Genomic DNA, 25,935 nt, shown 5'->3' on the forward strand with positions numbered 1-25,935 from the left:
GCCAATTACCATGTTTCTCTTTTATTAGTGTAGATTATTATTATTATTATTATTTAGTTAGTTATTTTGTTAGTTTATCATAATAGTAGTTTTAATAAGAACTGACATTTGTGTCCTGTCACACATTGTAGCTTATTGAATGTGATCCTCGTCCCACCATTCAGGAAGGTATTATGCTTGTGCCTATTCCACAAATGAGGGAATTTAGGTTCAATAACCACCCTCCAGTTACTCCTCTCCTCGGTGCCATGTTTTTGTTGCATCTTCTTTCTCAGATACCTTCTCTCATATACTAATTTGTATTTCCCCACTTTTTCTAATTTGATGAAGGTGGAAACCATTTCACTACATCCTTCCTCCTCCTGCCAGGTACTAGTCCTGAAGGGTACTGACATGTACTCATCACTTATTTCAGAATTGCTTATTTCCACTTGAAATATCTAGAAAGCTCTGCTGTTGTATTTCATTTACTTATCCTATATAATAAAACCCTAATATGCAAATCAACCGAATGGCGGAACGACCCATCACTATGATGCACACTGATCACCAGGGGGCAGATGCTCAATGCAAGAGCTGCCCCCTTGTGGTCAGTGCACTCCCATAGGGAGAATGACTCTCAGCCAGAAGCTGGGCTTACCTAAGATGGCAGTCGGACATCCCCCGAGGGGTCCTGGACTTCGAGAGGGCGCAGGCTGGGCTGAGGGCCCTCCCACCCCAATGCATGAATGTCATGCACCGGGCCTCTAGTGATGAAATAATTGCCCATCTTTAAGTGAATTTTCTTGACTGTGTTGAATTTGGAAATAGCATTAACCTAGAATGTAATGATTACATTTATACATACTCGCTTGGCTTTTATAAGGTCAGATAATATTGAAAAATCACAGACCATAAGAATGACTAGTTTTGAATGGATCTCTGTACTGTTGTTCAATAAATATTTACCATCTTATTAGTGAAACAAGTAAAATCAGATTTCTTCTTTTCCAGTTATGACCAGCGAGGACTGTATCTATTAGCTGGGACATTACAAGGATATATCTTTGTTATCAATGCCAAACCCTCAAGCTCATTTCAGATTTTTGGATACGTAGGTACTACATAAAATGCTTATTAATTTAAAATATTGTTCACTTTATTCCAAAGAACTTAAGGTGGTGAAAATGGGGCTATAGTTATTATAGATAATTATAGATAATTATTTGTGGCTTATTTTCTAAAAGAGAAACATTTAAATAACTGTTAAAAGTTACGTAAGAGAACTCCTATATCATATTTAGAGGTGTTTGGTGTATCTGCTTGGTACATAGTTGATACTAAATAAATTTTCTTGTATCAATCAATGAATTAATTAATGAAATGGCTAAATATTCCTAATGTTATTACAAAGAGAAGTTTGATTGTTTATCCCTGAAATATTTTTTAAAAATAATATTTGACCTCTATTTAATAAAGATATTTAAAGAAAGTTTTATGACATGAGTCTTTAATGTTACAGTGGGGCCTTGACTTATGAATGTCCCGACTAACGAGTTTTTTGAGATACCAGCTGTCTCTCGGCCGATTTTTTGCATTGAGTTGATAGAGTAATTTGAGTTAACGAGCTCCTTAACGAGCTCGGTCTCGGGACGAATTAAACTCGTAAGTCAAGGCCCCACTGTACTTCTTTAAACAAAATGATATCCAGCTTTTTTCAATAATGTTTATTTAAATACCCAAGTAAACCACATTTGTAGAGGCAAGATGGCACTTATATGATAAACAGTAAGAACTAATATATTCTCTCTGGCTTTAAGTACTAAATACATATATCTATTTCACCTGAATATATTTTTAAAATCCATTCACCTACTAGGTATAAAATGCAGAGATCCGATTATCTAGGTTTCTGGAGGACAAACTAGTCCTGTGTATTTCCACTGCACGCACCCTCAATACCTTGACTAAGATGCAAAGAACACTAAACGCTACATTTGTCCAATATTGGGAGTGGGCAAACCAGCTAGAGTGGGCATTCCAGGGGCCAGAGCATGCCGGTGTTCTGAGTTTGGTAGGCCTGGAGGATTCCCTGGAGGCCTCCTGCCTGAGAAAGACGCTGAGCCCATCAAGCTGGGTTGAATTGGCCAACCCAGACATCTTATCAGGAGACCCCCTTATCTGTTCATCACTTACTACGTTGAAAGGTCAGTTTAAATATCTAGTAAATTTGGATCTAAAGATTTAGTGAAGGCAATTCTATAATGTGATATCTTACTTGGGAAGATAAAGACTCCTTAAGCTTATCGATGAGCACTTGTGGTGTTGATCTCTGTTTTCTTTCAGAGGTGATCAAAGGCATTTTACAGATATCCACAGTGTCTCTTTTGGAAACAGACATAGTGGAAGTGATGGTGCTTTCTCCACTTCCAGCGACAGGACGGAGCAGGCTGGAAATATTTACTCTGCCTAAAATACTACCACTAGGTAAAGAAAAACCAAGCAATCAAGTCTGTCCTGGACCCAGACAAGTAGTTGCCATAGCTTTTTCTTCTTCTTCTTCTTCTGATAGCATCGCCCCTCCCCCTTAACACATGAAGAGGTAAAATGGCCATCTTTTGCGTATCTTACAAAGTGAAACTAATGAGGCTACTAAACAATATGAAATGTGGACTTCTTCTAGGCCTTGTCATTCATATGAATCTATCCAATTACCAGGGAAAAGAAACAGGATCAACTGGCACTTTTGTCAAGTTGATTTGCCATTTTGTGGTGTCTCTTTTTGTAATTTTAAATATATATAGTCAAATTCATCTAGGGTGCTGTGGAGCTACTTTCACTGATGAAATTCTAAAGAAAGCTTTCTGGCCAGAGGTCTGATAAAATAGACACTCTTTCTGTTTTAGGTAACAAATATCTAGGTAGCTATTTTGCAAATATATAACTGTAGAACATAAGAGAGCTAAAAACCTCAAAGTGCGTTTATATTTTAATTAGCCATGTTTTAATTAAAGATTATCATGAGTTTCTTTGAATGATATAGCTCTGTTTAATTGATGAAACTAACTAAGGCCTTATAAAAGATATTATATTCACTATTAATTATTTAATACTCAAGTATTTCTAATGGAGCCAAGTTGTTTTTAAATCATTTTTACCACCTACTAGCCTCTGTATTATTAATTGAGCATTTAAATCTTTTATTTCACTTTTCATAGTATTTTTATAACAAAAAATAAAATCAGTATATGGTACAATTTGATCTCTCTTCTTCCTTAAATCTTACAGTTTTTGCAAACTTTGCTGATGAAAGAGGGAGGATGAGAGATGAACTCATTCATAAGTTCCTGTATGAGATAGAGCACTCTCTGTCCTCTGCAGTGTTGGACTTCCAAAGTCGCATAATATACGGTTTCTGTAATGACGTGCCGTACATCTGCTGCTATTGTCTTCCTGAAAAAGTAGGCCAAAACTTAAGCTTGCCATCATTTATGTCAGCAATCAAGATTGACACATGGTATTACTTAGACTTGATCCATGCTTTAACATTATAGTCCAGTTAACAAATGGCTTTATTATAGCACATAATTTCCTTGAACACGACTTGTTAATCCATCAAAATATGTTGCAGCAACCTCACACTTGTGTTACATATATCATACTTGTCAGATAAATATACAGATGACATAATATTAGTTTAGTGCCTTGAAAAAACAATCTAATATTAGAAAATATATCCCACAGGTGTCCGGGGCTACAGAATTGATGATTTTCAGTGGAAATTTGTACTTAAATCCTAAGCAAAATTGTACAAAATAGAGACATGGGGAAATATTGTGGACCATCTTTCTGGGGGTTGAGGGAATGGGATTGCTGAGGTTGGGAGGGAGTAGGATTGGTGGGGACGGGAGGAGCAGGGCATTCCAGACAAAAGTCACAGTGTGTGCAGAGGCTTGGAGATGGGAGTATGTGAAACACATAGGGGGTATATTGAGCAATTTATTTTGAGTTGAGCATGGGGTTATATGAAAATGATTCGTGAGAAATATTGTCAGTATAGTGTGGGATCTTTATTGATAACTAACATATAAAGACTTTTCTTAGTTGGTCAAAATGAACTTTTATTTGCAAACAAAGATGAAAAATGTGATACAAATACAGATGCCTACTTTGTATCAGTTTATTTCCAGTGACTGAGTTTGCACATTTGAATCTGACTGTGTATGCACAACTGCAAACCCTAAGATGCTGCTCCCCTGGTCTTTCCTGTAATGCAATCATTTTCTTTGACTGGCAGGAACATCGTGGCATTTATATTCTCAAGCCATACCAAAAAGTGCAGAGCAAACAATATGGACCTGGAATGCTCTCTCTGTCTGGGCATGGATCGTGGCTCATAACAAGAGCTAAATGTGGAACTCTGTATATCCGAGACGTTAAAACTTTGGTAATCTTTTTAAAAAATTATGGGATGTATAGCTTGATCTCATATAAGGAGCAAAAACCCTTAGGAAAGGAATTGGAATTCTTTCTTAAACTGAGGCATAACCTATTACCACTGAAGGTATTACTTTAACATTAGGTGTTTTATGTGCCGAGGTTTAAGTTTCTGAGGGAGGAAACATCAACCAGGGACTAAGAACTGCAAAGAAAAAGCCGAGGGCAGGACTGCCAGCCCGGCTCCTCCACCACTTGGTTGTGTGTCTTGGAAACTCACTGAGCTTCAGATGCTCCTCTGTAATATTAGGGAAGCCTTGCTTGCTCTCACCAGTGGGATTCTGGCAAGAGCCAGTGGGAGGATGTAGGCAAAACTGTTTTGGCCACAGTGAATTGCTGTGCAAACCTAGGGATTATTGTTGCTATCTGCCTGTCCTGAAGGGCCTCTGGGCTGGTTGCTGCTGCCCCCACCTCTTATGTGATGCTGGAACTGAGTTGTACTGGTCATCGGTATGATGTAATGCCGTCAGTGATTCTTATCCAGGGTTCACCCCACACATCTGAAGCTTCTCAGAGACCCACACGACACATGCCTGCTTGTCCAGATCAACTGGGCCCTGGTTGTGCCCATCCAGTTATTCTTGCTCACATGTGCAAGAAAGCGTATTTGGAACACAGTTGGGCAAAAGTGTTGTTATTATTATTATTATTATTATTATTATACAGGAAAAACCTTAAATCCCTTAGAGATTACTTTTTTTAAATTTTTTTTTATATTTTATTGATTTTTTACAGAGAAGAAGGGAGAGGGATAGAGTTAGAAACATCAATGAGAGAGATCGACCAGCTGCCTCCTGCACGCCCCCCAGTGGGGATGTGCCCGCAACCAAGGTACATGCCCTTGACCGGAATTGAACCTGGGACCCTTCAGTCCGCAGGCCGACGCTCTATCCACTGAGCCAAACCGGTTCGGCGAGAGATTACTTTTGAGTGAACAATTTGCAAACTCTGTTACACTGTGTCTTATTCAAATGATTTGTAATGTACAAGACAAGTGATAGTGGCATGATATGGCAAGATGTCAAAGATTTGGGGGTTATTTTATGTAAAGTACCTACTATATGAGGTTATTATCCATGGCAGCATTGTTTGTGAAACAATCTAACGTCCATCAACAGAGGGCTGGATGAATAAATGATGGTACATAAACAATACATAAGTAAATTGTGGAATATTACACAACTGTAATACAGAATGAGACAATCTTTATGCAACAATATGGAAAGAACCCCAAGAACACTGTTAGGGAAGAAAAGCAAGGTGCATAATATAGGTATTATACTATAATTTATGTTTTAAAAAGTGTATAAACATTTATTTATTTGCATAAAAATATCTGAATTGTTGAAGGTATTGCCTTTGGGAGGTGGTTGGGGAATGCTGACATGAAAAGTTCACTGCATGCAATTTTATAGTCTTTTAAATTTTGAACCATTTAAATGTATTACCTATTCAAAAAGTTTTAAAAAAATTTAAGGTATTAAGTTTTGAGAAAACCAGTATGACACAAAAATCCCAGTTCTTATTTGTTTTTATTTTTTAATTTTTTAATATATTATATTGATTTTTTACAGAGAGGAAGGGAGAGGGATAGAGAGTTAGAAACATCAATCAGCTGCCTCCTGCACACTCCCTACTGGGGATGTGCCTGCAACCAAGGTACATGCCCTTGAATGGAATCGAACCTGGGACCCTTGAGTCCGCAGGCCGACGCTCTATCCACTGAGCCAAACCGGTTTGGGCAGAAATCCCAGTTTTTAGTCCAGGGGCTTAAACTGTTATCCTGTGTACCAAATTAGTGATGTGTTTGGGTTCTAATTAAACTGGTATGATTAACGTCCTCCATGTGGGGCATGTTATCCTTTTTTCAAAAAAAAATATTTTTATTGATTTCGGAGAGGCAGGGAGAGGGAGAGATAGAAACATCATGATGATAAGAAGGACTCATTGATCGGCTGCCTCCTGCATACCTCCGACTGGGGATCGAGCCTGCAACCTGCGCATGTGCCCTGACTGGGAATCAAACTGGTGACCTCTTGGTTCCTGGGTTGATGCTCAACCACTAAACCACAGCAGCTGGGCGAGCATGTTAACCTTTTTTTTTTTTCCACTGTGCCCATCACCCTCTCTTATCACACTCAGCCTCTTTGCACATAAATGGAACCTGCCTGATTATTGAAGTCATATAAATTTGCCCCTCTGCTTGCTCAAGGCCCCTCCCTTAACTTCATAGCTTTCAGCAAGTCATTTGCTTCTCTGTGTCTGATTTTCCTATTATACATTGATGATGATAATCCTTCTCCTTCCATACTACCACAAATGGGAGAATGACTCAGTATTGGTGAACGTGCTTGGACTAGGGATTTGCAGTGCTCTGTATCACCCGGAGGCTACTTCCATACCAACTGAAACGCTGTTAACAAATAGAAAAAGATTTATCAGCAAGCAAAGTACACGTAACCCCCTTAGAAAAACCATGCGATAGAATTGTTAGTAATTTTTGCACTTTGTTCCTAAAACTATTAAGGACACACTTGTTCGGTGTCGGAGTCATTCTCACCAGGGGCATGGAATTCAGTCAGTGAGAATGTCATTGGATGGACAAACCATTCTGGTGAATGGGAGAGATGATGGCACCCTTGTTTGCCTAAGATGGAGGTACGTACAGTAAACAGTAAGCAACCTCACATGGTATGTTTTAAAATTAAGACTTTGTTTTTATTTAGGTACAGCAAAGCCAACATAACAGGAGACAACTGCCATTGAAAAGATTGTTATACTCACAGATCCCAAGCGGGGGGGTGGGGGTGGGGGGGGGGAAATGCCATGCTTTTGTGGGCCCACATGGGGTACCACCAAGGTAGGTAAGGAGGCAGAGGAAGCAGGAAAACCATGGGCAAGAGCCTTTATTATGGTTTCCGTGGGAAGGAGCAGGCAGATTTAGGATTGACTAGTTTGGATAATTTCAGTGGATTCTGGGGCACAGGGACTCCTCGTTGTCTGATACTTGGCCCTGAGATTATTAAGATCAGGAAACAGTGGCCCTGTGTATGGAATCCCAGTGGAGGTGATGGTTGGGGTGTGGGGTTCTGGATTTGTTGGTTTGGATTTGAAAGGTGGGCTGCTGTGTGAGTTGTTGACTATCTCCAGGAATTGGCTAGCCCTGGGAGGGTAGTCCCTTCAGGGTCAGCATGACTCAAAATGTCAAAGCATCAAAAGATAAGACAAGAAAAAACATGGTTAATATGTATGAGATTATCAGTCCTCTCTTTCATGACACCTGTTGGAAGAGTACAAGAATTGAGGACAATTTTGAAGAATACATACTTTAAAAACTCCTGTTTATCCCTAAAAATACTGTACGTAAGTGTACACACAAAGAGACTAACTTTCCAAATTATACTTTGCTTAAACAATATAATTTATTTACTAGTAGACTTTGATTAGACTAAAATTAAAATTCTAGAACTGCAATCTTGAAATCTCTGTTATTTATATCATGTATTTCCATGTGTTTCATCATGCTTTCTGGGGATTTTTCATTTTCTTTCTGATCATCCTTGTTACCATGGTTATTCATGGCATTTGCTGTTCTTCTTTGTCTAGTCATTTTTATCTATTTTAATGACCCATAACAGCTTCCTCTACTATTTTCCAGTAGATGGCGCTGATTCGCAAGATTTTTTAGCTCTGTGATCTAGTGGACTTCCACAGCGTCCTTAGGATAGTATAGGCATGCTGCTTGCAGGTAGGGTTTGTTTTGCCCTCACTGTAATGGTGACCCCTGACCTCTGTGGGGTCCTGCTCCAAGTACCCAACCTGGGGTTCACTCACAGAGGGAAATAGGGGTCCTACTGCAATAGTTCTTGGTTTACAGATAATATGCTCCTCAACTGGACTCGAGGGCAATTGGAGGCGAGTTTTGGGAGCCCAAGGGGTAGGACTCTGTGGTTCCATTTGTTTGTCTGAAACACCATCACTGGCCCCACAGTGGAGAGCTCCATGGCAGAAACCCGGGCTCTATCAAGCATCTGCTGACTCACACACTCTTCACCCTGCTGGGCTGCCCCCCACAGCATTTTGTTCTTCCAGGCCAAAGGAAGCACCTGCTACCACTGGCTTCCTCCCCTCCCCAAGCTAAGCCATGGCTACTTCTGCAGGCTGTCTGCGCTTTCCTCCCTCCTCATCTCCCTATTTATTCCCAGTTGCCCACCTTTAGATGTTTCAATGCACAGGTACCTCAGGCCTGCCTCTATATTGAGCAGGGGATTCTTTGTTGAATTATAATTGGTTAACTTGTAATTTCAGGGGGAGAGGCCAAGGGGATCTCTCATGCCACCATTTCTCTGATGTCCTAGAATTCTCAATAAACAAATACTACTGAAGCGTGCAGATGATGACCAGGGGCAGCGAGCATGAAGGTGATAGCCTGGACTTTAAATGTTGCCTTGTTTGATCTGCCAGTGGACATCACTAGTCAGTGTGCAGTTCATTTCCTTAGAAATAATATCTCAGTGCCTCATGTGGTCAAAGCAATAATAAAACATGGCCTTTCACAGTGACATTTGAAAATGTTAGATATTGTGGAGATTTTATATCATCATAATTTTGTTAGCCACTTAGTTCAAAGACTGATTTGAATACTGCAGCATCATGCTCATTTTATTCTTAGACTCTTAATTAATTTGTATTTTATATATGTCCTAACATATCCTTTATAGTCAGTGAACAAATAGCATCTCAGGTAACAGCAAACAATATAGTTTTCTTTAAGCCCTATTTATGGAAGTAAAGACATTTCGCCCTGTCATAGTTCATTACTTTTGACTCAAAGCAAAGTTGACTTTGAAATCTTAGTCCAGGACTTATTAGCTTGTAACCTCAAACAGATGACAGCCCTTCTATAACGATGTTATTCAAGGTGGGGCCTGTAGCACCTGTGAGTTTGTTATAAATGCACTAGAGGCCCGGTGCACGGATTCATGCACGGGTGGGGTCCCTCAGCCTGGCCTGTGCCCTCTCACAATCTGGGACCCCTCAGGGGATGTTGGACTGCCAGTTTTGGCCTGATCCCTGCCGCTCGGTGGCGCTGCTGCGGAGGCAGGAGAGGCTCCCGCCCCTGCAGCTGCGCTCACCAGCTATGAGCCCTGCTTCTGGCTGAGCGGCATTCCCACCGTGGGAGTGCACTGACCCCCAGGGGGCAGTTCCTGCATTGAGCGTTTGCCCCCTGGTGTTCAGTGTGCGTCATAGCGACTGGTCGACCAGTCATTCCGGTCGTTCTGGTCATAACGGTCGCTTAGTCTTTTACATATAGATATTCTTGGGCCCCACCCAAACTTTCAGCATCAGAATCTTTGTGGGTGAGGTCCAGAAATTTGTTTTAATAAATCATCCAGGTGATGCTGATGTTTCCAAAGTCATGAAATGTGCTGGTGGACTGAGTGGAAGTAAGATTTCCCTCAGTGGGGATGGGGACTCTGAGGACTGAATGTGGTGATGTATGTGAAGCAGTGCAGCACCTCGGACATTCCAAGGGTTCAACCAGAGGAGTGGCTCTTCTGTGTCATGACCAAGGCAAGTACCGAGTACGTGTAGGGCAAGGCTATGCAGACAGCATGTGAAGAGGTCACCCAAATAAATCCAGGGGCTTGGCATGTCCTGGAGCCTATGAATGGGCTCTAAGAAGTAGAGTCCTAACATCTACAGGGCACTTCAGAGAATTGTCCACATATTTCTTTGTGTGGAAATGGTTGTGTACCTGGAAATAACACTGCTAAATGTGACTTTTGTGATTTTATAGCTTGTGTGTTCTCTTTTTTATTAATATAGGCGGTTTGGAGGAAGCTTAGCCTCTGACATTCTTCAACATTGCCAGCATCTTTTAGCTTCTCTGAGCAGCACCATCGATGATGAGAATATTTATTTAAGTATGAAACTAAAGGAGTCCATGGATTTGGAATCTGAACAAACAGTTGAGTTACAGTATAGTTTTTTCTCTCGTTCTGTCAACATAAGAAATGGCCAAACCTGTAAAGAATTTTTGTAGGCATTTATTTGAGCCAAATTGGCAATTGCCAGGAAGCAAGATCTCAAATGCTCCACAGATAGTTTCACAGTTTCTTTTATGCATCACAAATTAGGGAGGGAGCTAAGGAAGATTATATGACAGCAAAAAAAGCAAGGCAGGGATTGGATTATAGGATAGTTAACAAGACAAGACTATGTCCTCTGTTGGGACATAACAAAAACAATGGACAAGGCTTACTTAAGGCAAAGATAAACCTTTTACTAAAGAAGTTATATGCCTGGGGACTTTGGAAACTGCCCATCATGATCTGGCCAGTTAGGGATTTATGATCAGAGCACTCTGTGAGGTTACTTTCCATAGAATCCCTTTTCAACCACACTTCCTTTCTTTTTAAATCAGCTATCAGTTTGCAGTTATAGTTTTCTTTAAGCAGATATTTAGTAATTTTCCTTTTTATCCAGGTACACCATGATTCTCAAAAAGAGCGTGAGCTAAATGTGACTGAAGAGAAAATATTCAGCCTTTCTCAAAGCAATGGAAAATATTATACCTCAGAACTTATTCAAACCATAGTATAAGATCAGGCTTGCCTGGAAAAAAAAAATTCTTACTACCAATTCTGGTGCTTAGTCAAAGTGGTCTCGCTTCTATACTTTTATGTCACATACAGTATTTAGGAAGTATCTGGCCAGAGAACAACATTCATTCATTCATTCATTCATTCATTCAATCATTTAACAAATATTTATTGAGCACAATATGCTAGGCTGTGGGGAGTATAGGCATGAACAACATAAAAAAGTTTCTGCTTTCATGAAGCTTACATTCTAATTGAGGGTTGGAAGTGAGCAGAGAGGGTAAATAAGCACATAAATAAGAAAAGTAGATAGTAACAAGATCTATTTGGTGAACAAAAATGGCTTGGTGTGATAGTGTTTGGCTGGAATAGCCTCTCCACGAAGACATTTAAGTTGAGACCTGAATTAAAAATAGGGTGCCCACATGCAACATGGATGGGGCAGAAGTCCTCGGTGCAAAGGGGAAAAAGAGTTGGACATGTCTGAGGACCTAAAATAGGCCTGTGCAGTTAAAGGGAACAAGAGAGAGAAAGGTAGGAAATGAGGTCCTCAAGCTGGGAAAAGGCCTGGTAACAAAGGGCTTTGTAAACCAGATAGAGTTTAGATTTAATTTGACATTTAATAAGAACCTATTAAAGTGTTCTGAGGAGAGGATTTACAAGATCTTATTTACATTTTTGAAATACTTACTTCCACTGTGTGGAGAATGTTTCCTGTAGGGGACAAGAGTGGAATTAGTAGATTAGTTAGGACGCTATGCCAGAGATCCAAGTAACAAGGATGGATGTGGAGGAGTATTGTGGAGAGAAGTAGTTTTTACTTGAAAAACTATGCAGGTGTTGATATTATTTGTGAACATGGGGACGACTGTGGGGCGGGGAGCTTCTTTGGGGAGAAAGAAGGGAATCTGAAATCAGTTACTAATGCCAATCTTGAGAAGCCACGCAGAGATACAAAGTAGGCCATTGGATAGATAAGCCTTGAGTTCTGAGAATAGGCCAGGACTGGAGATGTTGATTTGAGAGTCAAGGGCATGTGGATGGAATTTAAAGCCAAAAAAAAACCAAAACAAACAGTAAAGTCATCATGGAAGAGCGAATGATAAGAAACAGAAGGGACCAGGACAGAGCATCTTCTAGATATCCAGGAAAAGAATTTAGGGAGGCAAAGGAGAATGAGAAGGGGCAGACAGTGAGGTTACAGGAGGGTCAGGAGAGTGGACATCCCAAACTCTTTCAAGACATTTTGCTGCAAAAAGAGACTAGAAAGGGGGTGGTACCTGAAGTGGGGATGTGATGGTCAATGGAGAGTGGCTTTCCTAGGACAGGAGATACCAGCGCACATTTGGGAAAGATTCTGTAGAAGAGAGAAATGGATGATGCAGAAGGGCAATGGGATTTTTTTTTTTTAAGTATAAAGGCCTCGAGAAGGAGGAAAAGATTAAGATCCTAAATCCAAATTGTGGAGCAGGCCTTGACTAGCAGGAGCATTTGGCCTACGGTAACACGAAGAAGCAGAGAGTGTTTTGGTGAACATGTGATCCTTTCTTCTTTCTCGGTGCAAAGTGTAGCTGATGTGAGGACAGACTAGCGGAATTAAATTAATAAAACATTGCATGTTGGGTAGGCAACAATTTTGGCATTATTTTTTTAAAATGCAACAAGTGCAAAGGAATTCAAAATAAATATATGAAGTAGGGTGGGAGGAAGAAAACTTGATGAATTTTAAATTTAAGAAATGTCTGTCTTTTTCTAAGGTATATGAGGAAGTAAAGTCAAGCATTCACTCGTCATCACAAGAGGAATTACTCCAATTTGTTAATAAGAAGGAAATTTCCTGGTTAGAACGAAAAAGCCAAGAAGTATGTATCAAATATGGGAGAGTTTGAAATAATGCTTTGTAGGTATGCCAAATAGATTAGTTTCCTATGATAATCTGCTGGAAAGTAGAATGAGATACTACTTGGCAGAGCATACCATCATACAAGTGTAACCTTCCTGAAAGCAAACAAACACCCCCCAAACAGCCAGATATTTTAGATAATATATGAGCTTTAAGAACTATACTTAAGCTGATATGAAACCTAACAAAGCTGTCCAGGTAACCCAAAGCAAAGAATGAAGTGTGATACCTTATGCTGGAGGGAAGTTTAGGGGAGCTGCACAGGTGATGAAAGAAAAGAGTGGGCCAAGAACAGGAAAAGGGACAGCCTGGCTTCAGATGTGCAGGATGGTGACAAAGGTAGTAGTAGCTCATGTCTGGATTTAGCCTGCTTATCTAGTCTCACTGATTTTCCTTTGTCAACTATTCTCTAATTTTTTACTACTTAATTATTTTCTTTCCATTGGCCTTATAATTGACTGGAAACTACTATGTTGCCTCAGCCAACATAATCGAAGTTGACTTAAGCAAGGTGTTGCCGTAGTGTTACTTCGGGTACACTTTTATATTATTAGTCTTTAAAAATTTTGTTTCTAGAGAAGTGCTATCTGTTATGTATCTGTCTATGTACCTGTGTCTATATCTGTATACATATACAGATATCATTTGCCTCTCTATAATTTTTCTTGCCTGTTTAAGTGATAAACTTATTCCATTTCAGGCCATTGAAAAAGAGGTTAAACTGTTTTCCAACAAAAGGAAAGAGATAAAAAGAGGAATCAAAGAACTTGCTAAAATTGTAAGTGTTGTGATTTCATATGCTAATACATTTGACCCTCCTTCTAAAATCACTTTTTGAAGATTATTTTGTTCAATACAGCATGAGAAGCTAGATCCATTTTCTTTTCTGCCTATATGCAGTAAGCTGTTTTCTGGAATTCTTCAACAGGGTAGAAATTTTACCATACTGTACTATATATAAACAGTGGTTTTCTTCTCTATGTCTTTTCCAAATACTTTATCTTATTTTCTAATAATTATTTTAATGAAAGTTGTGTGTTTACAATTTTACAAAGTACGTAATGAGTTACATAATTAAAAATAAGGTTTTAAAGCAGCACCTGCCCTACTTTTTTTCACTATGACTCCTATACTCTGGAGGCTGTTTTCAATTCTTCGGGCTTTTCTGCTTGATCTCATCCCAGGTAGAGGAAAAGAGCATGAGGTGTGCATGGGGAAAATCTAGAGGTGGCCCTTATTATTTGATTGAACCACATGAAATTGCTATTTTATATGGTTCAGCCTAATATACTACAAGTATTTTGTCTTCTCAACTTTTATAATGTGCCTTTTTAAATGCAGAATTTAAAAATTATGACCCAAGTGTATTGATCATTTTATTTATAGCTTTTGTTTTTTGTGTCTGATTTTAAGAGGGCTTCCAAAGTTTCACATATTTTCTTCTAATACCCTTCATTTCACCTGTAATTTATTTTCATAAATGGTATAAGGTGTGGAGCTAACTTTATATTTTTCAAGTAAATAGCCCATTTCATCAGTGCTTTTTATTGAGTAGACGATCCTTTCTCCACTGATTTGCAACTCCTCCTCTATTAATCCCTGGAGTCCCAGGTATATGAGATTGTTTCTGGACCCTCCATTCTGAAATTGAGTATTGATCTTTTCCTGAGCTAATTCCAAACTATTCTGATTGTTATAACTTTATAAAATATTTTTATATCTTGAAAGTAATTCTCCCTTTGCTCTTCTTTTACAAAAAAAAATGTTGACCTCTTTATGCACACTTTTTTTTTTTTGCAACTTATTTGCTCTGTATGTAGAGGACATGTCCTTGGAGTTCCCTTCTATGCACACTTTTTCATTTGAATTTTAAAGTCAGCTTGTCAAGTTCCATGAAAAACTCTGATTTGATTTTGATCAAGAATATATTGCTCATAGTATGATTTGCAGAGGAATTTATTTGTTATGTAAAATTATATATATAATACATACATTTATAATATAAATCTTATATGTAATATGCATTATATAAATGTAATATATAAGCATATATCTATTTAATTTTTTAAAATATTCTTTAGTGAGGTTTTATAGTCTAAAAGTGACTATAATTTTCTTATTAAGGTTATATTTTAAGTATCTTATAGTGTTTTGCTTTTGTGAATGGAATATTTTTCTATTACATTTTCTAATTGGTTATTACTGCTATATATGAATGCTATGATTTTACATCTGATAACCTTGCTGAATTCTCTCTTCTTTAAAATAATATTTTTATTGATTTCAGAGAGGAAGGGAAAGAGAGGGAGAAATAGAAACATCAATGGTGCGAGAGAATCATTAATTGGCTGCCTCCCACACGCCCCCACGGGGATTGAGCTCGAAACCTAGGCATGTGCCCTTGATCAGAATTGAACGTGGGTCAGTTCAGTCGGCAGGCCAGCGCTCTATCTACTGAGCCAAACCAGTTAGGGCTGAATTCTCTTTTTAGTTCTACTATTTTATCAGTTGATTTTCTTGGATTGTGTAGGTATACTGTCAGATCTTCTGAAAATCACATGTCTCTTCCTTATCAATCTTTATACTTCATTTCTTTTTCTTGTCATATGGCAAGGGCTTCTAATATAATAGTGGTCACGACCAGAAACATGCATGTCTTCTTTCTAAACTTAACAGGAATGCTACTAGCTTTTAAGTGTGATGCTTGCTGTAGCTTCTGTCCCTTATTACCTAAGAGTTTTTATTGTGAATTTTATTATGAAATTGATCAAATGCCTTGTATTCCTCAGATAGACTTTGGTCATTTTAAGTAATACACCAGATTCCATTTGCTAATATTTTATTTAGGATCTTTGTTATTTCTATTCATAAGTAATATTGGTCTAATATTCTTATACTTCTTTTGTCTCTCACTGATGTTTCTCTCTCCCTCTCCCTTCCTCTCTTTCTAATATCAATAAAAACATATTTTTAAAAGGCAAGAAAATAATAATATAATAAATCCCATTGCCAATATTATTTCATATAGACCTCTACCCACAAGCCCCTTCCCTGGTTATTTTGAAGTAAATCCCAGATATCATATCATTTCATCTTTAATTATTTAAATGTGAACCTCCAAAAGATAAAAACTCTTAAAACACATAGCTAGAATAGCATTGGCACACCTAAATATCAATAATTCCTTAATATAATTTAATGAAGTAATGACTTTGTAAATTTTGTTTGTTATTAATAGATGAATGAGCTTTTAAGGATTAAACTTTAAAACTTAAATTATCACAATAAGCACCTACTTCTTTATTCAGTAGTTACATTTAAATAAACAGAACCTTTATTTTTTTATCTAAGGGTTGGAAAACTGTGTCTTTAAAATTTAATTCTTCACTTGTCACCATCCTTTCCTATTTTAAAATTCAGGTTCTGAAGATGATGGAAGAAAATGAAGCAGAAGATCATATTGCAAAATTAGAGCAACGGGAATTTGGCCTGGATCTGGACGAACTGGACCGGCTTCAGAAAGAAAGTGAGAGAGAAGTGGCAGAGGTATGGAAAAATCTGATTTAAGCACTACAGTAAAGGAAGCAGAGAGAAAATAGGAAAACTTTTCTAGAATTATGCAAATAAAACAAAAACTTTTCCAGCACACAATATGAATAAAGCAAACCTAGTGTATATGGGTGGAACGAGTCAGAGAATTATTGAATTTGGGGGTTAGGGGAAAGAAGACCATCCAGGCCAGCCAGACATCTGATGTCTGTCTCTCTTCCATGATATTCATACCAAACATCTTCCACCATGTGTTTGAACATTTTTAGACATCCCCTCAGCCATTTCATGTCAACCTTAATTAGAGTTGAAATCTTTCTCTCTATACTCACTGATTCTTCTATTCTTTGGGCACCATCAACTCGATGGCCACTCTGAAAATGGTTAGAGAAGATTAGTAATTACCATGGTATTTTCTATTGTCTCAGCTAATTATCCCAGCTCCTATGACCATAATATAATGTAGTTTGAATAGCTTCATCATCATCACACAGTTTTTCTCTGATTTCATTATTTTTAAAGCTGGCACCCACAAAAGAATTCCAATTATTATCTGTCCAGTTTAGAGAAAAGCATAAACTGAAACCTCTACATTACAAAATTCTGTACTTCTATTAATTCAGCTTTTGCATCTTTTTGTGGCAGTCACATCACATTGTTTACTCATATTTATTTTATTTTAGGTAAAATCCCTAATTGTGTTTTATATAGGATGTTCTTAAGTTACCTCTTTCTCAACATGCATGGTATATTTGATTTTTTGAGTGTACATGTGTAAACACATTTCCCCCTCTAAACAAGAGAATGAAATGTAGCTGGATTCAAGGACATTTAAGTGAATTACATAGTTGGTTAAACAATTACACAGAGACTGATGTCTCTAGGAGAGAGGTTTCCAATGATATGCATCAGGACTCTGTCCTGTTAAACATGTTTATTTATGATTGGGGTGAATATGTAGAAATGAGGCAGATTTGTCAAGTTGAGGGGCATGGTGCTGAGAATAAGTAAAAATTTATTTGGATAACAGAATCAAGATCAAAAGGACCTCAACAGACTGACTCGAGGAGATAAAATGTACCTGAATAATCATTTATCTATCCATCAATTCATTCCACAAAGCTTATTGAATACCTATTTTGTGCCAAACACTATTGTAGGAGCTGGGAATCCTATATAATAAAGAGCTAATATTCAAATGGTCGTCATGCCCTCACGCCATCACAGCTCAGACATTCAACACTAGGGAGAGAGGAATGGGGACCAGCTAAGCACAAATGAGCTCACAAGAGAGGAATGGGGACCAGACAGGCTGTGGCCCGGGAGAGGGACAAGCTGCCCACCCATGATCCCAGGTGCCAGCAGCTGCTTCTGTGCCTGCAGCCCGGGAGAGGAACAAGTCGCATACCCCACGGTCCTGGGTGCCAGCGGCTGGGGCTGCAGCCTGGGAGAGGGACAAGCTGCCAGCCCTGCGGTCCTGGGCGCCAGCTGCTTCACCTGTGCCTGCGGCCTGGGAGAGAGATAAGCTACCCGCCCCGTGGTCCTGAGTGCCTGCGGCTGCAGCCCAGGCGAAGCTGCGCACCAATGGTCCCCTGCGGCTGTGGCCGGCCTGGGCAAAGCCAGTCCAGGTTCTGGGTGCCTGCGGCCAGCCGGAGGAGGGAATCCTGGGTCCCGGGTGCAGGGTGAGGCAGAGGCAGTTAGAGGTGATCAGGCAGGCAGGGGGCAGTTAGGGGTGATCAGGCTGGTAGGAGAGCAGTTAGGGGCAATCAGGCAGGCAGGCAGAAGTGGTTAGGGGCAATCAGGCAGGCAGAGGGGTTAGGGGTGATCAGGCAGACAGGCAGGCGAGTGGTTAGGAGCCAGTGGTCCCAGATTGCGAGAAGCAGTCGAACATCCCCTGAGGCATCCCGGATTGGAGAGGTGCAAGCCGGACTAAGGGACCCCTCCCCCATGCACGAATTTCGTGCACCAGGCCTCTAGTCTTATATAATAAAAGCCTAATATGCAAATCAACCAAACAGCGGAACAACCGGTTGCTATGACGCACACTGACCACCAGGGGCAGATGCTCAATGCAGGAGCTGTTCCCTGGTGGTCAGTGAGCTCCCACAGAGGGAGCGCTGCTTAGCCAGAAGCCAGAGTGCAGCAACAGTGGCAGGAGCCTTTCCCACCTCTGTGGCAGCATTAAAGAGCAGCGAGCTGAGTGTTAAGGAGCAGCGAGCAGGTGTGTGGTAAGGAACAAGGGGTCTTGGATTGCGAGAGGGCGCAGGCCAGGCTGAGGGATCTCCCCGAGTGCAAGAATTTTGTACGCTGGGCCTCTAGTCTATTTATATAAAAGCCTAAGCAACCCGCCAACTGGCCGGTAGCTATGATGCACACTGACCACGAGGGGGCAGACACTTAACGCAGGAGCTGCTGAGCTGCAGTGACTTGGAAGCTGCGATTCTCGGGTGACACACCCAGAACCAGAGAGGAGGGAGCTCGATTCCAGGGTGCGTCACCCGAGAACTGCCCTCTCGCTATCCAGGACCCCTCAGGGGATGTCGGAGAGCCAGTTTTGGCCCGATCCCCGCAGGCCAGGCCAATGGACCACACCAGGCCTCTAGAACAGTAAATAAAACAGATAGGTCCCACCTACATAGGGCTAATCTAGTGGAGAAGACAGACAATAATAAACAAACCTCTCTATATTGTGTGATTAAAACAAACTGGATGCTGTGATATATGTGGGAGATCCACTTCTGTAGTCAAAGAATATCACTTTAAAGGGGTGACATTTCAGTTGGGAACTAAAACAAGAGAGGGGGCTGGCTATGCAAAGTTCTGGGGAGAGAATATCGGGCAATGGTAGCAGCGAGAACAAAGGCCCTGAGGCAAAAGTGGCTTAGAGTACTGCAGGAAGAGAAAGGCAGACAGGCTGTGGCACAGTGGGCGAGAGAGCCTCATTGGATGTGGGAGAAGTAGGCAGAGGCCAGCTCTCAAATCCTTGTATATTATGGTAAAGAATTTCGCTTTTTTAATTAAAAGTGCAATAGGAAGCTGTTGAAAATGATCCCATTTTTATCATAACAAAATAAGCACCAATTTAGGGGCTTTTTGAATGTTACTTGGTTTTGCAACAATCCAAAAAGATAGGTTTTTGTTTTCCCCACTTGCAGAAACTGAGACTTCAGGGCTAGAGTCACTTGGCTAAGATCCCACAACTAGGATCTGAGTAAGGAAGTGCCATTCTGCCCACCAGGCTTCAGGCTCTTCTTCCTTGGCCCTGCCTTCACTCAGGCCTGGAATGTCCCTTCCTATTCTGGTACCGGGTTCTCCCAGCCCATTCAGCGGGACTGCTCTGCAGTGAGTGTGGGTTAGGTGTCTATTCCCATTCTCACTCTAACGTTGCTTCTGTCTCCAAACTCACGCTGACTACCCAGTGCATCTGGGGGCAGAGCAGCACTGTGTTGGGGAAAGAAGACCAAACTCCACCACTACTAAGTATGCAGCCATGACAGTTAGTGAATTTACAAATGAGATTTTATTTTTAAGAGGCCACATTTTCATTTTTACCTTTCCCTTCACCTATGTTCTTCAAGATGAGAAAAGATGTGGACATGCATAACCTAGCCAAGAGCTATTTGGCTGAAATTATTAAAGAGGAATGCTGGAATTCAATGGCTGTGAAAGGTCGAGCTCTGAAGGTAACAGATATAACTGCAGATATAAGGTACACACCTTAACTTAGCCAGTGAGAAATTTCATTGAAAGTCTCATGGCAGAAAAAATTTTTAAAAAGAACTTTAAGAAAATCTATACATTAAAAAAGCATTGCCCCTTTCTGTACTGAATTTTACCTAGATGTGTCACTTTTTCTTATCTCATTCTTCCCTCTCTGCTCAGTCTCTGTGCACTTCCAAGCTAGCATCTCTTAAGATTTGTCTTAGCATCTCTTTTCTCTATGACACTACCTGCATCCAAGTCTTCATATCTGTCTGTTTCAAAATGTCACTCACCATCCACACAGATTGAAAATTAAAAATACTATTTTTCACCTTTCTACCTGTGCCTGCCTTCACATTTTCCAAAGGACTGTTTTTCATGCTTTTTCATTGAGATTCCCATTTCCCTCTTTGTGTAGGGTGACCCAAAGTCCCAGTTTATACCTGTGATCCTAGAGTAACTATTAACAGCACCCTCTTCACTTTTAATTATGCCCCATACCCCATTTGGTTATGGTCAGACTACATTTATGTGATTGCATATTCCTCAAAAACAGAGTTTTGGACTAGATAATTCTTTATTGTGGATTGAATGTAGGATGTTTTGCAACATCCCTGGCCTCTATCTGCTAGACCCCAATACTCCCATTAGTAAAAATCAAAAATGCCTCAAGATATTGCCAGATGTCCTTGAGGGGCTGGAGAGGAGGGGGAAGGGCGAGCAACATCACTCCTAGTTGAGAACCACTGCTCCAGACGTAAATCCTTCACAAAACACAGCATTTTAAAACAAAGTTTACGCCTGTACTAATGGAATATATTGTTTTATTTTCAAGAAACTTTCCATTTCACTCATACATGATAACCTATGAATTAATTTTCATCAGGGGAAACATCCCCCACTCCATTCCAGATACACACACTTGCACTAACAATGGATTTCTTTTGTGTGTTTTTCCAACAAGTGCTTTCATATCCCCTACGTGGTTGAGAACTTCCCAATGAAAGAACGCACGGCAGAAGAGCTGAAAGAAGTGAAGAGGGTTTTGCAGCAAAGGAAGATTGAAACAGAGTGTTTGAAAGTACAATTTTAAATATATGTGTGTTTTTATAAGTGATATGTTTTACTTCAAAACCTTCACACAGATTTGAGTTGGGATACAATTTAGAATAAAGTTAGATATTGTCTGTATTTATATTTTCATTTCATATTAATTTGTAGAACATATCCTAATGAATATAGGAATCAAATCCACAGAATCAAGAAGCCTGTATCCTACACAACACTGGCTAGCCTTTAAATGTGAGGATACAGCCCAGCCAGTGTGGCTTAGTGGTTGAGCATCAAGAGGTCACAGTTCCATTCCCTGTCAGGGCACATGCCCGGGTTACAGGCTGGATCCCCCGTGTGAGGCGTGCAGGAGACAGCCCATGAGTGATTCTCTCTCATCATTGATGTTTCTCTCTCTCTCTCTCTCTCTCTCTCTCTCTCTCTCTCTCTCTCCCTTTCCCTTCCTCTCTGAAATCAATCAAAGTATATTTTAAAAATAAAAAAATAAATGTGAGGATATACTTTAAAAATGAGATTTGGGAATGAAATGTCCTACTCTTTTTATCTTTTCATCTCTCTAGGGATTGAATTAAGATAATTGGTCAAAGATGAAGTAGTGTCTGTTTCGATGGAATTATGCTTTTTCCTAAAGCAATTCCAGCTTTTTACAAAGCAGCAATCGCTATCAAACCACTACAAAAACACTTGCCCCACTAGTGTAGTTTTGTTTTGGCAAGAACCTTGCATCCATTATTTTTCTGAAACATAAAATTGTGTATGTGTGTTCCCCCTGTCCCGCGTGGCTCAGGGTTCAGGATCTGGAAGAGGAGCCGCACACAAATGAAAGAGAAGAGACAAGAGATAATTTGGAAATACTGGGGGGCCAGGCGGGCAAGTCCAACTCAAGGGGAAGGACTTCTACCGGTGCCCAGGCCTCACCAGCCTTTTATTCAACTTTGGTTAAAAATAAAACCCTTAGTCAGGCAGGTAATTGCAGTGACAGACAGGCTATCTTAAAGGTCAGTAAATATTAGGAGGATTTACTCTGAGACTATTTGATCAAGAAATAACTTAAGCCCCCATTGTCTGGACTAGACAATCGATGCATAACTCAGGCCCTGGGTTCAAGGGTCACCAGCATTCTGGGATCCTTGTTTGCACTTCTCTGCTAGTGAAGACAATGGGCGGCCTCCTGCATAAAATGAAGGTGTATTTAATTCTTCTTAACCTACCCACCAGTCCTATGTGAATAAGTTCCTTTGTAAAACATGAAAAGGTGCATTTTTTTAATGCTTAAGTTCTAACAAAGACTCAAAATATTTACAAACAGCTATCATCCTGACAACAAAATATAAATATTACATACTAGCAAGGACAATTTCTACTCTTTTGATTTACCCATAGTTTATCAGTTTCCAAAGCTTTCATCTCTTCAGCAGTTTTAAGTCTATCCATCACTTTGAATTCAGTTGTTGACAGGACAATTTAACTTCTTTTTTTAAAACAAACAAACATATTTTTATTGATTTCAGAGAGGTAGGGAGAGGGAGAGACAAATAGAAACAAAAAATGAGAGAGAACCACTGATCAGCAGACTCCTGCACATCCCCTTCTAGAGATCCAGCCCACAACCTAGACATGTGCTCTGACTAAAAATTGAACTGTGATCACTTGGTTCATAGCTTAATCACCAAGCTGTACCAGCCGGGACAATTTAACATCTTAAAGTGATTGTTGAAGCAATTAAGTTGTCACAAAATTGCCCTTTAGAGAATTCTTATTAACTTCCATGTCACCTTTTTCTATATTTAGCTACGGAAGGAAATTATAGAGGTTCAGTCTGCTATGACCATGGTTAAAAAGCCTCGTCATGAAGAGGAGGATGAAGAGGAGGAAGAAGACGTGACAGTAAAAGATACCAAGTTGCCCAATTACCTGCTTGGCAGTCTGTGTACTGATTTTGGGATACATGCCTCTTTGTTGTCAAGCCAATTGGAACTTCATTCCAGAGAGGAGAAAATCAACCAAATTATATTACTAAAAGTGGGTGAATTTTTTCTTTATCCCTGAAAATCTCTAAACATCCTCATGAGGTGTCTTACAAAGGCTCAAAAATTGAAATCTCATGCCAATCAAGTGATGTCTTTATATACACAGAGGAATATCCTGATGTTCTTTAAATATCCACGTTCGTTAAGCAAAGCTGTGTACAAGAGTTTCTTTCATCCATTTGGATTGGGTTCTGTGATAACAGATTTTCTAAAAAAACACCTATACTGGCTGACACCACAAACAAACCATTCTTCTACTTAGATCTTCAATAAGCTCAAAGATAAAAGAAATCCTTGAATGCCGTCTTCAAGGAAACCCAGACGTCAATTAGGACCTCCTTGTATGATCAAGATGTGATTGTTTGTCTCTATCCCCTTAACCTTGGAAATATAATTTCCTCCCTAAGATTTGCATAACTTCTGGGGCTCGGGAATAAGGTGCAGCATCCCTCAGGCTCTAAGCTCCTACTGCTTGCTTTCCACCAAACAAAAGTCAGTCTCAGAATACATCTGTACATGCCTACGGAAGGTTTTTGAGAATTCAGTGATGAAGATGACACCAATACAAATAGTCTGAAATTTAATGTTGGCCATTCCTGATCCTGGAAGTCCTTCAGCCATGTCTACACTTTGAGTTCTAGCCTCCTGCCATGGTACTCTGCTCTCTCTTCCTATCTATTTCTCTTCTCCTTCAACCCCTGAAATTCCTGTGCATTTATAATAAGAACTGTTTAGTTACCTCTTTTCTTGTCCAGTTTCTGTTGAACTATGCATTTAAGGTCTCACGTTTCTGCTGCTTTGTTAAACCATTTTCCTACAAAAAGGTCCTTTGAGCCTAAGATAAATTCCGGTGCCTGCTGCTAAGATCATTTTCCCACCCTGCTTTAATGGTTTCATCTTCAATAGGATAGATATAGAGACTGAACTCTGATGGTAAAATAAAGGCTACTTTGAATTGATCCATTGTTCCTAGCAGAGATGGGAATAAATCATTTGAACCCACCTGCCACCTTAGTAATTGGCTGATCCACCTCGCCAACTTGCATCCCCTTTTTACCTGAGAATAACCTGACTGTATATGGGATCAATATTGTGTGTGCTTGTGCTTGTCTAGTAGATTCTCCAAACAACCTCTATAGGCCATCTCTTCCTCACTACATCTCCCCCAAACACAGTTCCAAAGAAAAGACATTTCCCAATTTAAGCACTTACACATTGCTTTTTGCATGTTTTATGATCATTTTTTAAGAATATATACAAAAGAGCTTCCAACTATTCATCACCCACTTCAGCATATTGAGTTATAACTTACATTTTGGGAAGAAGGTTGTGGTATAAGTTGTTGCCTTAATCCTATGTATGGGGTACCACTGTAGGTTACTGAACCAAGAAATGATTTAATATAAACAGTGTTTTAGAAAGATTCATTTACTGAAACTTAAAATGATTTTGTGGGAAAAGTAAAGTTGTAGGATTATGTTACCAGTAAAGATATAATGTGATGTGTTTTCAGTAACATATTGATATTTCAGGATATCACTTACAAGGTAAAAACTATTTTCAATAAAGAGTTTGATACTGCATATAAACAAAAAGAGTTTGAAATTGCACGTGTGAAGGAAAGAAATGTAAGAATTCAAGAAATTATTTTAGATCTGGAATTGGAAGAAACAGTCTGGCTACCAGAACTTGATGACAGTGAGAAGCCAGAGAGAACCCTTGTTGTGGAAAATAGTGAGGTACTGGCAAGCTGCATTATCCCTTCTTTTGTTTCCCATGACAGTTTCTTACACTCTTATTTACTCATTTTGTTTGTACTACTGGGAGTGACAGCATTCCCGGTTATAAGTAACAAAAAGAGTTGACATAGCCTCTGCAATAATGAAGATTTCTTTTATGAGTCCCACGTTGTTCAGAGGAGATTTGGACACCAAGTCTAGAAAGAAGTGGGAACCTCAGGCTGGAGTCTTGTGGGGAGTCTGGGAGTCTGTCTTCATCTTTTGGCCCTCTTCTCTCTGCATTTCAGCTTCCTAGTCTAGCAGTTTCTGCTTTGTATCTCCCTCACTGAAGAGAGTAGCTGATCTGAACCTGAGTCTCTCATTCCCAATTCCAGATTTACCTGGGAGGGGGGCTCCTTGGCACAACTGTGCCCAGTGCCTGTGCAGCAGGAGTTTGGGTTCCATTGTGGGCGGGAGGCTGACAGCGCTGCAGTAATCATGTAGGCCATTAGGGCAGCACGGGTCCCAAAGAAAGGGGGCTTCCTGGACAGCCTTCTTAAAAGGTGTGTGGCACAGAGGCGATGGACAAGAAACGCTTAAAGAAAACGAAGTACAACCACATCTCATTTCTAAAAAGTAAAAAATGCTAGAGAATGCTCCAAGAAAACCCCTCATTCACATGAAATGATCTAAATTGCTTTGGGACAAAAGGTAACAGTGTCGCTTAGAAGTAATGGCAAACATTTATACGGTCACTGTTTGAAGTACCCTGAATAGATTGAGACTAAGTTATCATTATAAAACCTTATAAAATAGGTACCAATATTACCTCCATTTTACAGAAAAGGAAACAGGCACAGAGAGGTGAAGTAGCTTGACCA

At 39.8% G+C, this 25,935-nt stretch overlaps 1 protein-coding gene across 1 annotated transcript in view; it reads left to right on the forward strand.

Moving 5' to 3' along the window:
- CFAP43 (cilia and flagella associated protein 43) overlaps positions 1-25,935 on the forward strand; it is a 90,364-nt gene that overhangs the window by 43,404 nt on the left and 21,025 nt on the right. The window contains exons 12-24 of the mRNA XM_014549480.1: positions 994-1,097; positions 2,326-2,466; positions 3,268-3,440; positions 4,277-4,426; positions 7,004-7,134; positions 10,306-10,447; positions 12,839-12,943; positions 13,685-13,762; positions 16,405-16,530; positions 20,112-20,216; positions 21,200-21,316; positions 23,098-23,328; positions 24,869-25,075. Of these exons, the coding sequence (XP_014404966.1) occupies positions 994-1,097; positions 2,326-2,466; positions 3,268-3,440; positions 4,277-4,426; positions 7,004-7,134; positions 10,306-10,447; positions 12,839-12,943; positions 13,685-13,762; positions 16,405-16,530; positions 20,112-20,216; positions 21,200-21,316; positions 23,098-23,328; positions 24,869-25,075 (1,810 nt within the window). The remainder of the gene's footprint in view (positions 1-993; positions 1,098-2,325; positions 2,467-3,267; positions 3,441-4,276; positions 4,427-7,003; positions 7,135-10,305; positions 10,448-12,838; positions 12,944-13,684; positions 13,763-16,404; positions 16,531-20,111; positions 20,217-21,199; positions 21,317-23,097; positions 23,329-24,868; positions 25,076-25,935) is intronic.

This window comes from Myotis brandtii, unplaced genomic scaffold (genome assembly GCF_000412655.1).
Source record: "Myotis brandtii unplaced genomic scaffold, ASM41265v1 scaffold550, whole genome shotgun sequence".
Lineage (NCBI taxonomy): Eukaryota > Metazoa > Chordata > Mammalia > Chiroptera > Vespertilionidae > Myotis > Myotis brandtii.